The 17,140-nt window shown below is 43.1% G+C and overlaps 1 protein-coding gene across 1 annotated transcript in view; it reads right to left on the reverse strand.

The window, feature by feature from the left end:
- Positions 1-1,389: 1,389 nt before the first annotated feature.
- Positions 1,390-17,140, reverse strand: part of LOC115193514 (ABC transporter G family member 20) — a 38,511-nt gene continuing 22,760 nt past the window's right edge. The window contains exons 9-20 of the mRNA XM_029752206.1: positions 16,419-16,515; positions 16,078-16,246; positions 15,485-15,585; positions 14,145-14,215; positions 13,066-13,115; positions 12,915-12,971; positions 12,492-12,562; positions 11,157-11,245; positions 6,834-6,937; positions 5,971-6,130; positions 5,218-5,322; positions 1,390-2,924 (exon numbers count right to left, since the gene is read on the reverse strand). Of these exons, the coding sequence (XP_029608066.1) occupies positions 2,818-2,924; positions 5,218-5,322; positions 5,971-6,130; positions 6,834-6,937; positions 11,157-11,245; positions 12,492-12,562; positions 12,915-12,971; positions 13,066-13,115; positions 14,145-14,215; positions 15,485-15,585; positions 16,078-16,246; positions 16,419-16,515 (1,181 nt within the window). The 3' untranslated portion in view covers positions 1,390-2,817. The remainder of the gene's footprint in view (positions 2,925-5,217; positions 5,323-5,970; positions 6,131-6,833; positions 6,938-11,156; positions 11,246-12,491; positions 12,563-12,914; positions 12,972-13,065; positions 13,116-14,144; positions 14,216-15,484; positions 15,586-16,077; positions 16,247-16,418; positions 16,516-17,140) is intronic.

Genomic DNA, 17,140 nt, shown 5'->3' on the forward strand with positions numbered 1-17,140 from the left:
TCTATACTAAACCACATTTTTAGCTCCAACCTATATTAAACCTGTCACGTCCTGACCAGTAAAGGGGTTATTGGTTATTGTAGTTTGGTCAGGACGTGGCAGGGTGTAGTTTGTTTTATGTGGTTCGGGGTTTGTTGGGCTATGTACTTACGTAAGAGGGGTGTTTGTTTTATGTGTTCCGGGGTTTTTTGGTCTATGTTCTATGTTAGTGTACTTCTATGTTCAGTCTAGTCTATCTATTTCAATGTTTAGTTCATTGGATTGACCTTCAATTGGAGGCAGCTGTTCCTCGTTGCCTCTGATTGAAGGTCCTATGTATAGGGGTGTTTTTGTAATGGGATTTGTGGGTAGTTGTTTCCTGTTTTGTGTCTGTGTACCTGACAGGACTGTTTAGTGGTGTTTGTTGTTTTGTATATGTGATTTGTTTGTTTTTCCTTCTTTTGATTTAATAAAGAGGATGAGTATACATGTTCCCGCTGCACCTTGGTCCAATCCTTACAACGCCTGTTACAAAACCATATTTCTGTCTCCAATCTAAACTAAACCACATTTCTGGCTCCAACCTAAACTAAACCACATTTCTGGCTCCAATCTATACTAAATCACATTTCTGGCTCCAACCTAAACTAAACCACATTTCTGACTCCAACCTAAACTAAATCACATTTCTGACTCCAATCTATACTAAATCACATTTCTGGCTCCAACCTAAACTAAACCACATTTCTGACTCCAACCTAAACTAAATCACATTTCTGACTCCAATCTATACTAAATCACATTTCTGGCTCCAACCTAAACTAAACCACATTTCTGACTCCAATCTATACTAAACCACATTTCTGGCTCCAACCTAAACTAAATCACATTTCTGGCTCCAATCTAAACTAAACCACATTTCTGACTCCAACCTAAACCAAATCACATTTCTGGCTCCAACCTAAACTAAACCACATTTCTGGCTCCAATCTAAACTAAACCACATTTCTGGCTCCAATCTAAACTAAACCACATTTCTGGCTCCAACCTAAACTAAACCACATTTCTGGCTCCAATCTAAACTAAACCACATTTCTGGCTCTAAACTAAACCACATTTCTGGCTCCAATCTATAATAAACCACATTTCTGGCTCCAACCTAAACTAAATCACATTTCTGGCTCCAACCTAAACTAAACCACATTTCCTACACATCTGCTTGATATTGGGTCTTTCACAATAGCTAATGTAAGTCAGTGTAACATTTTTAATTCCTGACAATGGGCTCAAATACAGGGTAATTTATTTGCTTGTGTCAGCAAGAACAGTACCGTTATTCTCCATGCTTCATATATTATTCCACTTCTTCCCAGTTGCCAGGACAACAAACTGCTTATTTGTAGTCTGATATGCCTAGTTGTCTTTTTTATTTTATTGTAAAAGAAAACCCATATAGAAAAACAAACAGAGTACACAACCGAGTATCCAAACATGGAAAACTACAGTCAGGGTAATACAGACCAGTAATACAGACCATACATTATGTAAGCACCTTGTCAAAATGACATTCAACCTTTTGTTTGCTTTTATGTCATGAGAAGAAGAAATGTTGTTTATATATTGTTCAATTTCATTCTCAAAAATAGTAAAGAGGTTTTTGACTCAGTCATTTACATTTATGAATATGGAATTGAGCTAAAATAACAATGAGGTTGATTTAAGAAGAAAGACTTTGCTATACTTTTAAAACCAAATATCACATTTTCAAGTAGAAGAGGAAATGTTTATGATCGAAAACAATCTCCAGATATCTTGCCACAGCTTCCTGGTATAAGAGCAATACCAAACTAAACGTGAAGCAGTCTCCAGTTGATCATTACAGAAGGTACAAGAAACATCAATGTATTTTTTAAACTTCAAGATAGTGTTTAGTAGGGTAGCACTTGTGGATTCATTTATATGAAACTTCTTTAATCTTATTAGTTAAAAGAAACTTCTGAGAAAGAGACCAAACATTTTCCCAATGAATATTTCTAAAAAGGGCATTCTAGAAAGACATGACATATGGGACTGAAACAACACATATACCTAGTTTGCCTGACTACCCAAAATCCTTGCTCTGGCCAAAAGCTACGCCACGCCCACGGACGTTAGTTCCTTCTCCGCAATGAAGTATGTAGCGAACATAGAGCAGCGGAATTATTCAGTGTGAGTTGTCAGGCAACCTAGTTGTGCGTTTGAAAATAAGTCTCATGAGGCTACGCATAACTCTGACCCTAACAGCTGCTTTGACAAAAAAGCATGCCCCTTCTTAACTTTTAACAATTCGACCCTTGTGTTACCAGTACAACAAATCTCCTACATAAAACACCTGTGCAACCAATGCATTAATGGCAATTAACTATCAACAACATGCAAAGCAGTATCGGGAAAACACACTAACATTACAGACTTATAACGGCAGTACAATAGAATCCTGCTGTAAACATATTATACCCATTCGTGTTATTGTCCACAATAATAGTCCTCAGGCGATGATCACTCTTCTGACGGTGATTACACTCACAACACCTGAGTGGGCGGGTGCAGTGTCCAGACGCACATTTCAGGCATTTTGATTGGTTTGTGAGTGACAAATAGATAGATTGAGTAGCCAAACTAAGGTGACTGAGGGGGAAAGTTACCCTATCTGCACTGACCCTACACACACACTCACTAGACTATATATACACACACCATATACACACTCACTTACACACACTACATTGACACTCCCACACAAAAACCTCCCACACTCACATACACTACATACGCACACATCTTCCCTGGGTAGGCGTCTCACATCCTCAGCTTGAGGATGACGATGGCAAGGATGACGAAGAAAGTGTTCCAGCCCAGGGTGACAACAAAGCCTCGCCACACTATCATTCTGGAGAGACCCCAGCCTGAGGGAGAGACAAGATAAGATGGTATCTTTCTCTCTCTCTCTGTGTGTGTGTGTGTGTGTGTGTGTGTGTGTGTGTGTGTGTGTGTGTGTGTGTGTGTGTGTGTGTGTGTGTGTGTGTGTGTGTGTGTGTGTGTGTGTGTGTGTGTGTGTGTGTGTGTGTGTGTGTGTGTGTGAGAGAGAGAGAGTTTGTGTGTGTGTGTGTGTGTTAGAGTTTGTACTGTGATGTGAAGATGAGACAGACAAACAGACAGAGAGAGAGCAGGATATCTCTCCTCCATTGTGAGCTCGGGACTATGTTGTGTGTGTATGTATGTATGTATGTATGTATGTATGTATGTATGTATGTATGTATGTATGTATGTATGTATGTATGTATGTACTGTATGTACTGTATGTATATTTGTATGTATGTCTGTGTGTATGTATGTCTGTGTGTATGTATGTCTGTGTGAATGTATGTAAACTCAGCAAAAAAAGAAACGTCCCTTTTTCAGGACCTTGTCTTTCAAAGATAATTCGTAAAAATACAAATAACTTCACAGATCTTCATTGTTCCTTGTTCAATGAACCATAAACAATTCATGAACATGAACCCGTGGAACTGTCACGGCTGTTTAAATGATCGGACCAAAATGCAGCGTCTGTTTCGTTCCACATATTTATTAGACTGTGAAACTTAATGCAATACCAAAATAAACTGAAGGCCAAAACATCAAACCGTGACGCAGGAGGAACAAACACAACTCACAAAATATAATCACCCACAAAAAACAGATGGGACAAACATCAACTTAAATATGACCTCCAATTAGAGACAACGACAACCGGCTGCCTCTAATTGGAGGTCATGCCAAACAAAAACCAACATTGAAATACAAAACAGACAAACACCCCCTGTCACGCCCTGACCTACTCTACCATAGAAAATAACAACTTACTATGGTCAGGACGTGACAGGAACGGTGGTTAAGACACTAACAGCTTACAGACGGTAGGCAATTAAGGTCACAAAACTTAGGACACCAAAGAGGCCTTTCTACTGATTCTGAAAAACACCAAAGAAAGATGCCCAAGGTCCCTGCTCATCTGCGTGAACGTGCCTTAGGCATGCTGCAAGGAAGCATGAGGACTGCAGATGTGGCCAGGGGAAAAAATTGCAATGTCAGTACTGTGAGACGCCTAAGACAGCGCTACAGGGAGACAGGACGATCAGCTGATCGTCCTTGCAGTGGCAGACCACGTGTAACAACACTTGCACAGGATCCGTACATCCGAACATCACACTTGCGGGACAGGTACAGGATGGCAACAACAACTGCCCGAGTTACACCAGGAATGCACAATCCCTCCATCAGTGCTCAGACTGTCCGCAATAGGCTGAGAGAGGCTGGACTGAGGGCTTGTAGGCCTGTTGTAAGGCAGGTCCTCACCTCGCCTATGGGCACAAACCCACCGTCGCTGGACCAGACAGGACTGGCAAAAAGTGCTCTTCACTGACAAGTCGCGGTTTTGTCTCACCAGGGGTGATGGCCGGATTCGCGTTTATCGTCGAAGGAATGAGTGTTACACCGAGGCCTGTACTCTGGAGCGGGATCGATTTGGAGGTGGAGGGTCCGTCATGGTCTGGGACGGTGTGTCACAGCATCATCGGACTGAGCTTGTTGTCGTTGCAGGCAATCTCAATGCTGTGCGTTACAGGGAAGACATCCTCCTCCCTCATGTGGTACTCTTCCTGCAGGCTCATCCTGACATGACCCTCCAGCATGACAATGCCACCAGCCATACTGCTCGTTCTGTGTGTGATTTCCTGCGAGACTGAATGTCAGTGTTCTGCCATGGCCATCGAAAAGCCCGGATCTAAATCCCATTGAGCACGTCTGGGACCTGTTGGATCGGAGGGTGAGGGCTAGGGTCATTCCCCCCAGAAATGTCTGGGAACTTGCTGGTGCCTTGGTGGAAGGGTGGGGTAACATCTCACAGCAAGAACTGGCAAATCTGGTGCAGTCCATGAGGAGATGCACTGCAGTACTTAATGCAGCTGGTGGCCACTGCAGATGCTGACCGTTACTTTTGATTTTGACCCCCCCTTTGTTCAGGGACACATTATTCCATTTCTGTCAGTCACATGTCTGTGGAACTTGTTCAGTTTATGTCTCAGTTGTTGAATCTTATGTACCATACAAATATTTACTCATGTTAAGTTTGCTGAAAATAAACGCAGTTGACGTTTCTTTTTTTGCTGAGTTTATGTACAGTATTTTTATTTGTGTGTCTGTGTGTGTGTGTGTTACCTCTGTACATGATGCATCGTAGGGCTTCAGAAGCGTAGGTCTGGGGCAGGGCCAGACTGATGTAACGTAGTGGATAGGGGATGCACTCCACAGGCCAGATTATACCTGTAGGGAGAGGAGGAAAGAGAGAGCCTTAGAGAAACAGAGAGTCTTAGAGAAACAGAGAGTCTTAGAGAAACAGAGAGTCTTAGAGAAACAGAGTCTTAGAGAAACAGAGAGTCTTAGAGAAACAGAGAGTCTTAGAGAAACAGAGAGTCTTAGAGAAACCGAGAGTCTTAGAGAAAGAGAGAGAGTCTTAGAGAAACAGAGAGTCTTAGAGAAACAGAGAGTCTTAGAGAAACAGAGAGTCTTAGAGAAACAGAGAGTCTTAGAGAAACAAGAGAGTCTTAGAGAAACAGAGAGTCTTAGAGAAAGAGAGAGTGAGATATGTGTGTGTGTGTGTGTGCTGTTTTTCTCACTCTTTGTGAGGCTCAGAAGACAGAGACATATCCTAAACTGAACTGCTTTGGCAACATGGATTTTCTTCCAAGAAAATGTTATTTTCAGAAAGAGTAATAGAACTGAACTGAATAGGATTTAATTCAACTTTATTGAGAGAACATGGAAGACACTATTGTAGTTTTGCATAGTTACGGAAATCAAACCCCCTAAAACGTACCACTGACTATTGAGGTAAAAGACAGTGTGTGTGTGTGTGTGTGTGTCTCTGTGTGCTAGCGTGTGTACGTGCGTCCGTGTGTGTGTGTGACCTACCACTGACGATGAGGTTGGGGTAGAAGATACCAAGGGCAGCTTGGGTGGCGTTCTGTTCGTCATCGATGGCGGATGAGATGACCAGACCAAAGGAAGTGCCTGTTATGCCCTGCAGCACGATCAGAGCTATAACCAATACCAGGCTCCCCTCATTAGGAATCTGGAGGGAGGTGGAGGGGGAGGAGGGGGGAGGGGGAGAGGAGGGGGGAGGGAGGGGAAGAGAGGGGAAGGAAAGCGAGAGTTGGAGGAGGGGGAGAAGGAAGGAGAGAGAGAGGAGAGGGGTTGGAGGAGGAGAGAGTAAAAAGTGAGAAAGACAGAAAAGGAGGGATGGTAATAAGAGAGAGGAAGGTGAAAGAGGAGGGATGGTAATAAGAGAGAGGAAGGTGAAAGAGGAGGGATGGTAACAAGAGAGAGGAAGGTGAAAGAGGAGGGATGGTAACAAGAGAGAGGAAGGTGAAAGAGGAGGGATGGTAACAAGAGAGAGGAAGGTGAAAGAGGAGGGATGGTAACAAGAGAGAGGAAGGTGAAAGAGGAGGGATGGTAATAAGAGAGAGGAAGGTGAAAGAGGAGGGATGGTAACAAGAGAGAGGAAGGTGAAAGAGGAGGGATGGTAACAAGAGAGAGGAAGGTGAAAGAGGAGGGATGGTAATAAGAGAGAGGAAGGTGAAAGAGGAGGGATGGTAACAAGAGAGAGGAAGGTGAAAGAGGAGGGATGGTAACAAGAGAGAGGAAGGTGAAAGAGCATGTCATGTTATTCAGTGATATAGTGTCTGTTACATAAGGCCCTGACTCTTTCTATTGTCACAATACAGAGACCTGTGTGTGTGTGTGTGTGTGTGTGTGTGTGTGTGTGTGTGTGTTACCTTAAAGACAAGCAGCATTAAGATCAGTAGTAGAACGATCTGGACACTGATGATAATCAGCTGGGAGATGAGATACGCCAGCACGGTCTCCATTGAACTCACACCTGGGGAGAGAAAGAGAGAGTAAGGAGAGAGAGAGAAGAAGAAAGAGAGGGATAGAGAGAGAGAGAGAAGAAAGAGAGGGATAGAGAGAGAGAGAGAGAGAGAGAGAGAGGGATAGAGAGAGAGAGAGAGAGAGAGAGAAGAAAGAGAGGGATAGAGAGAGAGAGGAGGAATAGAGAGAAAGAGAAGAAAGAGGGGGATAGAGAGAGAGAGAGGAGTAAGAAGGAGAGAGAAAAGAAGAGGGAGAGGTAGAGAGCGAGAGTGAGGAGAGAGAGAGAGAGGGTAGGAAGATCATAGAGGAAAAGGGAGAAGCAATGTATTTCTTTTTTCATAATGTGGGGCCCATGGTGATTTAGCTAAATAGTCAATTATTGGACTGGCCCTATTTGCACTGAGCCTATCTGCATTGAGCCTATTTGCACTGAGCCTATCTGCACTGACCGTACACCGTACACACTCACTAGACTATATATACACACTCACACATACTACATTGACACACCCACACAAAACCCAACGACACTCTCACATACACTACATACGCACACACACATTAGACACAACGCAGACCGAAACAACACAAACACACATTCACATACAGTCCCAGTCTAAAGTTTGTACACACCTATTCATTCAAGGCTTTTTCTTTATTTTGACTATTTTTACTCCATTTTTTTGAAGACATCAAAACTATGAAATAACACATATGGAATCATGTAGTAACCAGAAAAGTGTTAAACAAATCAAAATATATTTTATATTTGAGATTCTTCAAAGTAACAATCCTCTGCCAAATACTGTACAGAAAATGACCATGGTGATGAATCAACTAGTTTTAGGCACTGTCATCATGTCGTTAGGAGTAGACGCTTGGCTGTCAGAATAATTAATGCAGTAGTCTTCCAACATGGCCGCCAGGAGGCGTCGTACGTCAACTGCAAGCCCTCTATAGTGCACTATGGGCTCAGATCATCATCTGTGTACTGACCAGTATTGACCACTAGGGGGAGATGGGGCATTATTCTGATCAAAATCTAATCACATTTTATTTGTCACATGCAGGTATCAGGTGTACACTACTGTGATATGCTTGCTTATGAGCCCTTCCCAACAATGTATGCAGAGTTAAAAAATAATAATACAAATAAAAATAGAATGAATTATACTGAACAAAAATATAAATGCAACATGCAAAAATTTCTACGATTTTACTGAGTTTCAGTTCATATAAGGAAATCAGTCAATTGATATAAATTCATTAGGCCCTAATCTATGGATTTCACATCACTGGGCAGGGGTGCAGCCATGGGTGGGCCTGAGAAAGCATGGGCCCACCCACTGGGAATCCAGGCCCAGACAATCAGAATGATTTTTCCCCCACAAAAGAGCTTTATTACAGACAGAAATATCCCTCAATTTCATCCGCGGGTGGCTGGTCTCAGACACAGGTGAAGAAGCAGGATGTGGAGGTTCTGGGTTGGCGTGGTTACACGTGTTGTGAGGCCAGTTGGAAATTAACGTTAAATTCTCTGGTGGACATTCCTGCAAAACTTGAGACATCTGTGGCATTGTGTTGTGTGACAAAACTGCACATTTGAGTGGCCTTTTGTTGTCCCCAGCACAAGGTGCACCTGTGTCATGATCATGCTGTTTAATCAGCTTCTTGATATGCCACACTTGTCAGGTGGATTAATTATCTTGGCAAAGGAGAAATGCTCACTAACAAGGACGTAAACAAATTTGTGCATAACATTTGAGAGCAATAAACTTTTTGTGCGTATGGAACATTTCTGGGATCTTTTATTTCATGAAACATGTTGCTTTTATGTTTTTGTTCAGTATAGTTGTGTGTATGTTTTAAGCTAAGGATCCAATCTCCTGCTTTCAGACATTTCACCACCTAGATTACGAGGCTTAGATTTGCATCCAAAAATGTCATGTCAGCACAAAGCATGTACAACATCTAGTATAATGATTAGCCTCATATACATAGTCTACAGCTGAACAATATGTCAACAGTGTGTGAGTTAAGCTATTCTCTGCTTCAGCAGCATAATGTCAAGGGCTGCATTGCAAATGCCCAGAAGACTAATGCCATCATGCTATTGGCCAGTGGTTCCCAACTCCGGTCCTCGAGTACCCCCTCCCAACAGTACAGTTTTATTGTAACCGCGGACAAACACACCTGATTCAACTTGTCAACTAATCATCAGGCCCTCAATGAGTTGAATCAGGTTTGTTTATCCTGGGCTACAACAATGTGTGCTGTTGGGGGAACTGGAGGACTGGAGTTGGGAACCACTGCTGTAGGTCTATGGCTGCATTGGTGTTGCATTCCATTATCAGCTGCAAAATGGGTCACATGGCCGATATCCTGAAAAAATAGTGACAATCAAATCAAACTAATTGGAGAGGAAATGTTCATTTGAGAATAGAACACAGAAACAGACAAATTCCTCTTTATTGCAGGATTGTGATCTGTGATTAATCAACATCAACACTAGCTCATCTTGAATAATAGTTACATTAACACTTAACTGTAAAAATCAACACTTTCATATAATGTCAAAGTGTACAAGTATGCTAACTCCTATGTAAAGGTTAGACATTTTAGTAACACGTATGCTATTATTATTAAAACAATTTCAGGTGAACAAAAAAAACATCAATACCAGAGGTGTCCAACATCGCTCCACTGATCCCTGATCTACTTCTGTTCCAGTCCAGCTTTAGTACACTTATTAACTCATTATCCACTGATCCCTGATCTACTGGGGGAGCAGACTTCTGTTCCAGTCCAGCTTTAGCACACTTATTGACTCATTATCCACTGATCCCTGATCTACTGGGGGAGCAGACTTCTGTTCCAGCCCAGCTTTAGCACACCTGATTATTAATTCATTAGGTTTGATACATTGAATCAGGTGTGTTAGTGCAGGGCTGGAACAGAACCCTGCACACCCAGCACGGTTGGCCTGCTCCAGTTGTAATGGGTTTATACATTGTATGACTTTTAAACTATTTTTCTTCACAAAAATGTGCTAATATATAATCCATGGTATATTCTCTTGAGACATTAATTAGGACCTCTTCATCTGCAGACAGGGTTTCCCAGCTCTCTGAGGATCTGAGGAGACAACATCGAAAAGAAACAAGCAGCATTATACTCAAGTTAGACAGCCCTGAATATTATGTTGCTACATCTCTCTGTCCTCAGTATCTCACTAGGGACTGGAACTGGAGAATAATCTCATAATGTCCTCCCACAAAGGTACTACTAGAGTAGCCTACTCTCTGTTCTCTGACAGCTGGAATTGCTAGCTAATCTGTTCACTCTCTTCCATGGCTGTTAGCTGGCTACCTAGCTACAAATGCATTTGGAGTTACAATGATAAATACATCAAGATAGCTAACTAGCTAATATGAAGTTAGCAAACTGGTGATATTTTATTCACCTAGTTAGTTACAGTATACAGTATGTAAAGTTAGCTAACTAGCGAACATTACGTTAGCAGCTAATTTGAGTTAGCCGTGCACATCTCACTAGGGACTGGAACTGGAGAATAATCTCATAATGTCCTCCCACAAAGGTACTACTAGAGTAGCCTACTCTCTGTTCTCTGACAGCTGGAATTGCTAGCTAATCTGTTCACTCTCTTCCATGGCTGTTAGCTGGCTACCTAGCTACAAATGCATTTGGAGTTACAATGATAAATACATCAAGATAGCTAACTAGCTAATATGAAGTTAGCAAACTGGTGATATTTTATTCACCTAGTTAGTTACAGTATACAGTATGTAAAGTTAGCTAACTAGCGAACATTACGTTAGCAGCTAATTTGAGTTAGCCGTGCACACTTAGTTTCTGTAGCAAGCTAGCTAATAATTCATTGTTTTTTTTATTTTCAACATATATTTACTTACTTGAATAGGTTCTCCCACTGACTCCGTTTTCTTGGTCCTTAGAAAAAAATGGAATAATGGGAAATCTTCCAGAAGTTTCCGGTGGTAGCAAAACGCAGCTAGCCATGTGGATGATTGGAGGACTTTCATCAGACTTGAGTTGGGTCTTCCAACATGGGGGTTGCTAGGTGATTTGTGACGTACTTGCAAGCCCTCTATAGGATGCTGTTTGGGACGCTCGGCCCAGGTCAAAATTGAAGCATGAAATAGGGAATAGGGTGCCATTTTGTTACCCACTGTGTGAACTTTGACCTTTACCTGAGACCCAGCACCTTTCCATTAGCCCCTCCTTCCTCTCTATCACGAAGGACAGAGCTGTCAAGCCCACTGCCAAGTAGAAAGTGATGCTGTGTAGAGAGAGGGGAGAGAGAAGAAGGGAAGGGAGAGAATGAGGGGGAGCGAGAAGGAGGGAGGGCGTATAATGAGGGAGAGAATGAGGGGGAGCGAGAAGGAGGGAGGGCGTATAATGAGGGAGAAGGGAGGGGGAGAGAGGAGGGAGGGGTAGAATGAGGGAGACGGGAGGGGGAGAGAGAAGGAGGGAGGGGGTAGAATGAGGGATACGGGAGGGGGAGAGAGAAGGAGGGAGGGGGTAGAATGAGGGAGAAGGGAGGGAGAGAGAAGGAGGGAGGGGGTAGAATGAGGGAGAAGGGAGGGGGAGAGAGGAGGGAGGGGGTAGAATGAGGGAGACGGGAGGGGGAGAGAGAAGGAGGGAGGGGTAGAATGAGGGAGAAGGGGGAGAGAGAAAGGAGGGAGGGGGAGAATATGGAGAAAAGGGAGGAGAAGAAGAGGGAGGGGGTAGAAGGAGGAGAAGGGAGGGGGAGAGAGAGAAGGAGGAGGGGTAATGAGGGGAAGTGAAGGGAGAGAGAAGGAGGAGGGGGTAGATGAGGAGAAAGGAGGGGAGAGAGAGAAGGAGGGAGGGGGTAGAATGAGGAGAAGGGAGGGGGAGAGAGAGAAGGAGGGAGGGGGTAGAATGAGGGAAGGGAAAAATAAGAGGATAAATTGAGAGAATAAAAAAAGGAAACATGAGGAAGTTATATGGAGTAGAGAGAGAGACAGAGAGAGAGACAGGAGAGAGAGAGACAGGAGAGAGACAGGAGAGAGAGAGACAGGAGAGAGAGAGACAGGGAGAGAGACAGAGAGAGAGAGAGAGAGAGAGAGACGGGAGCGAGAGAGACAGGAGAGAGACAGGAGAGAGACAGAGAGAGAGAGAGGAGAGAGAGAGAGACAGAGAGAGAGAGAGACAGGAGAGAGAGAGAGAGAGAGACAGAGAGAGAGAGAAAGAGAGAGAGAGAGAGAGAGAGAGAGACAGAGAGAGAGAGAGACAGGAGAGAGAGAGAGAGAGAGAGACACAGAGAGAGAGAGAGACAGGAGAGAGAGAGGGAGAGAGAGAGACAGGAGAGAGAGAGAGACAGAGAGAGAGAGAGAGAGACAGGAGAGAGAGAGGGAGAGAGAGAGACAGGAGAGAGAGACAGAAAGAGAGAGCGACAGGGAGAGAGTAAGAGGGGGGAAACCATAAGACATACAGTATCTTAACAGATGATCATCTTTGTCTCAGTAAAGCTGACTAGGTTCAGACGTGGACTGAATCTGTACCTCAGAACGGCTCCTGGTGTCACAAACGTGGTGAAGTCTGAGTTCATGCTGCCATAGATGGGCTCCTCAAACTGGAAAGAGAAACGGGACAAAGAGAAATAGTGAGCAAAATGTGTTAAAAAATGAGAAATGTGACACAGAAATAGTAAGTTAAATATTTTCCCCCTATGCATCTGTGTATTCATCAGGAATGGATCAAACATTTGTATACATTCAACAATACTGGTTACATTGTTGTCTTGGGAAGACAACAGCTTGTCTATATCAGACACTAGCAAGGCTAGTGGATGTGGATGGCAGAATACTATCAACACAGGGCCTGCTTACCAAATGACACCCTATTCCCTACATAGGACACTACTTTTGACCACGGCCCTGGTGACCATTTGGGACGTAACCAGGGTTTTAAGGGGATTGTCATACCTTGACAGGAAGAGAGAGCAGGTAAGACCTGCTACTCATCTTATACTGGACAAAACCCTGAGGAGGGAACAGAGAGGCAGAAGCCATATAAATAATAACACAAACACTCTCAAAAGTCAAATAACTCATCCAAAACAGTATCATTCGTCACCTCAAAGGCATCTTTAATTTTTTTCTGAAGCATTAAGGCGATTTGTCGATCTGGAGAAAATACATTAAAAAGTTAAAACAATGTCACCATAAGTTTGACTATCATCACTTGAAAAATGTTTGATCTATTTCAATGATTTGAACGTTTACAGTATTTGGAATAAAACGAATCAATCATTTACTTTGAAAAGCATTCAAAATCCATTTCCATTACCTGGGAGATGCGCCATCATTCAGAATACCCCCACAGTATTGTAAAACAGTTACACTAACACCTAAAGGTCAATTTCACAGCCAAACTATCTATGCTATTTTATTGACATTCTATTCTAACAGTATTCAGATCTATTCTATTCTATTGGCATTCTATTCTAACAGTGTTCTATTCAGATCTATTCTATTCTAACAGTGTTCTATTCTATTCAGATCTATTCTATTCTAACAGTGTTCTATTCGATTCAGATCTATTATATTCTATTCTAAAAGTGTTCTATTCTATTCAGATCAACTATATTCTATCAGTATTCTATTCTATTCCAACAGTGTTCTATTCTATGCAGATCTATTCTATCGGCATTCTATTCTAACAGTGTTCTATTCTATTCAGATCTATTCTATTGGCATTCTATTCTATTCAGATCTACTGTATTCTATCGGTATTATATTCTATTCTAACAGTGTTCTATTCTATTCAGATCTATTCTATTGGCATTCTATTCTATTCAGATCTACTGTATTCTATCGGTATTATATTCTATTCTAACAGTGTTCCATTCTATTCAGGTCTATTCTATCAGTATTCTATTCTAACAGTGTTCTATTCTATTCAGATCTATTCTATTCTAACAGTGTTCTTTTCTATTCAGCTCTATTCTAACAGTGTTCTATTCTATTCAGATCTATTCTATTCTAACAGTGTTCTATTCTATTCAGATCTATTCTATTCTAACAGTGTTCTATTCTATTCAGATCTATTCTAACAGTGTTCTATTCTATTCTAGCGGTATTGTATTCTACTCTATTTGAAGGTACATTCTGGAACACTGTCACAGGCCAACAGACTGCGGAGTGAGAGCTTACTGGTCAGGTCCAACCAGACGTGCACCGACCCTCCATCCACTACCTCCTTAGAGACCTGACGCTGGATCATCCTGTATAATACAACACACACCACAGAACAGACATGATACAGAACACTGTGTGTGTGCATGCAGTAAGCTACCTGGTCGGCCTAGGTGTGTGTGACCCTGATCGACAGGCAAGACCAGACTTTCCACTTCACGGCTGATGTAAGACACACATGTACACACACACATGTACACACACACATGTACACACACACACACACACACACACACACACACACACACACACACACACACACACACACACACACACACACACACACACACACACACACACACACACACACACGAAGAGGCATCCATGCAGATACACACTGTCACAGACAGACATACTGGTGACTGTAGTGCTGTGATTGGTTTCTGAAGATATTACTGTTCACTTCCTCACCACAGAGTCATCATTACATGTTAGATGCCTTGTTGACATCACTCTGTCTGTGTCTCTGTCTGTCTGTCTGTCTGTCTGTCTGTCTGTCTGTCTGTCTGTCTGTCTGTCTGTCTGTCTGTCTGTCTGTCTGTCTGTCTGTCTGTCTGTCTGTGGGTGTGTCCATGTGTGTGTAAGACAGTGGAATGCTTTGTCACATTGGCAGCTGGAGGGAAGAATCTAGACACTGGTGGCCTTAAAGTTCAACAGCATTGCAAGTCATGGACAGTGATTTAAGAGAAGAGATAGAAGAGGCAAGAAGAGAGGGGAGGGGAGGGGAGGGGAGGGGAGGGGAGGGGAGGGGAGGGGAGGAAAGGACAGGAGAGGAGAGGAGAGGAGGGGAGGGGAGGAAAGAACAGGAGAGGAGAGGAGAGGAGAGGAGAGGAGAGGAGAGGAGAACAGAAGAGAACAGAAGAGAGGAGAACAGAAGAAGAGAACAGAAGAGAGAAGAACAGAAGAGAACAGAAGAGAACAGAAGAGAACAGAAGAGAACAGAAGAGAACAGAAGAGAACAGAAGAAGAGAACAGAAGAGAACAGAAGAAGAGAACAGAAGAGAACAGAAGAGAGAGAGGAGAACAGAAGAGAACAGAACAGAAGAGAGGAGAACAGAAGAGAACAGAACAGAAGAGAGGAGAACAGAAGAGAGGAGAACAGAAGAGAACAGAACAGAAGAGAGGAGAAGAGAGAGAGGAGAACAGAAGAGAACAGAAGAGAACAGAAGAAGAGAACAGAAGAGAGAGAGGAGAACAGAAGAGAACAGAAGAAGAGAACAGAAGAGAAGAGAGGAGAACAGAAGAACAAGGTGAGAAGATGAGACTAGACAAGAGACAGGTCCAGAGGAAGGACTCACCTCTTGGTCAGGTAGCTGGTAAAATTCTTTCCAAACCCGATGACGGCCCAGTACTCTCCGTTATAGGCCCCTGCAAAAGCCTCAGCATGGGACAGGTTCACCTAGGGCAGGGAGGGACAGGGGACACCCTGAGTGACTATAGCTAGGTCTTAAATTACACCCTATTCCTCTATCTAGTGGACTACTTCTGACCAGCAGGACAGTGTTACACCCTATTCCTCCATCTAGTGGACTACTTCTGACCAGGAGGACAGTGTTACACCCTATTCCTCCATCTAGTGGACTACTTCTGACCAGCAGGACAGTGTTACACCCTATTCCTCCATCTAGTGGACTACTTCTGACCAGGAGGACAGTGTTACACCCTATTCCTCCATCTAGTGGACTACTTCTGACCAGCAGGACAGTGTGGTAGACAGAAGACACTGTGCTGTTTCACCGTACTGTAATAACTAAACACACAACATAGACTGTTGTTTCTAGGTTTTAATTAGTATTGGGGGAGGGGAAGCTGATCCTAGATTTTTACCTTGGAGAAACTTCACCCCGGAGCAAAGTCTCTCTGACTAACTAACAACCGATTGGTCCAGTACCTGTTGCACGCTGGAGTTGTCCAGGAAGGAGAGCAGGGATTGGCTGAAGGAGCTGGAGGAGGTCTCATTGTCGACCACAGCCACCTGTATTCCTTTGGGGTCTCCTCCGATACACAGACACATCAGAGAGATCTGCATGACTGGCAGCAGGAACTGAAAAAACAGGGACCTGGACAGATACAATGCAATCAGACTGGGGTTGCAGAATTCTGTCAACTTTCCCAGAATTCACAGGTATTCCAGAAATTGTGGTTGGAAGGTTTCGGGATCATCATCTTCATCATTATCCTGTCTGCCTTCCTCCAGCTCATTCTACTCCTTTAATTCATCCTCCTCCTCACCCAGGCATTCTCTTCATCCGCACTGTGGTCTTGATAATCAGAGCTGCGATGTTCCTCCACTTTGGCATCACATTCTTGACTCGTACCTTCCAGTCCGCTACACACACACACACACACACACACACACACACACACACACACACACACACACGTTTGTTTTACTATCCTTGTGGGGACCAAACAATTGATTCCCATTCAAAATCCTATTTTTCCTAACCCTAACACTTAACCTAACCCTTACCTTAACCCCTAACCTAACCCTAACTGCTAACCCTAGTTCTAACCCTAATTGTAACCCTAAACCTAACCCTTAAGCCTAAAATAGCCTTTTTCCCTGTGGGGACCCACAAAATGTCCCCACTTGTCTGAATTTGTCTTGTTTTACTATCCTTGTGAGGACTTCTGGTCCTGACAAACATAGTAAAATCCAACACACACAGTATCAAATATCTGAGGAAATTCAAGACAATAGCTGAAACACTGTAGTACTAGTTTCGGGTTCCAGAGAGAAGTTAAGTTATCCAATGTCATCATGATTTCAGTAATCAGAAGAGAATAAGCTAGGAGGGAATCCTCCTACCAGGAATCTTGAAATCCTCCATCTGGAATTTCTGGAAAACCTAGGAATTTCAAGAAAGTTTCCGGAATTTTGCAACCCTACATTTACCTGAGTATATACAGTATAGTGTCCATACAACCCTACATTTACCTGAGTATATACA

Source organism: Salmo trutta, chromosome 5 (genome assembly GCF_901001165.1).
Source record: "Salmo trutta chromosome 5, fSalTru1.1, whole genome shotgun sequence".
NCBI lineage: Eukaryota > Metazoa > Chordata > Actinopteri > Salmoniformes > Salmonidae > Salmo > Salmo trutta.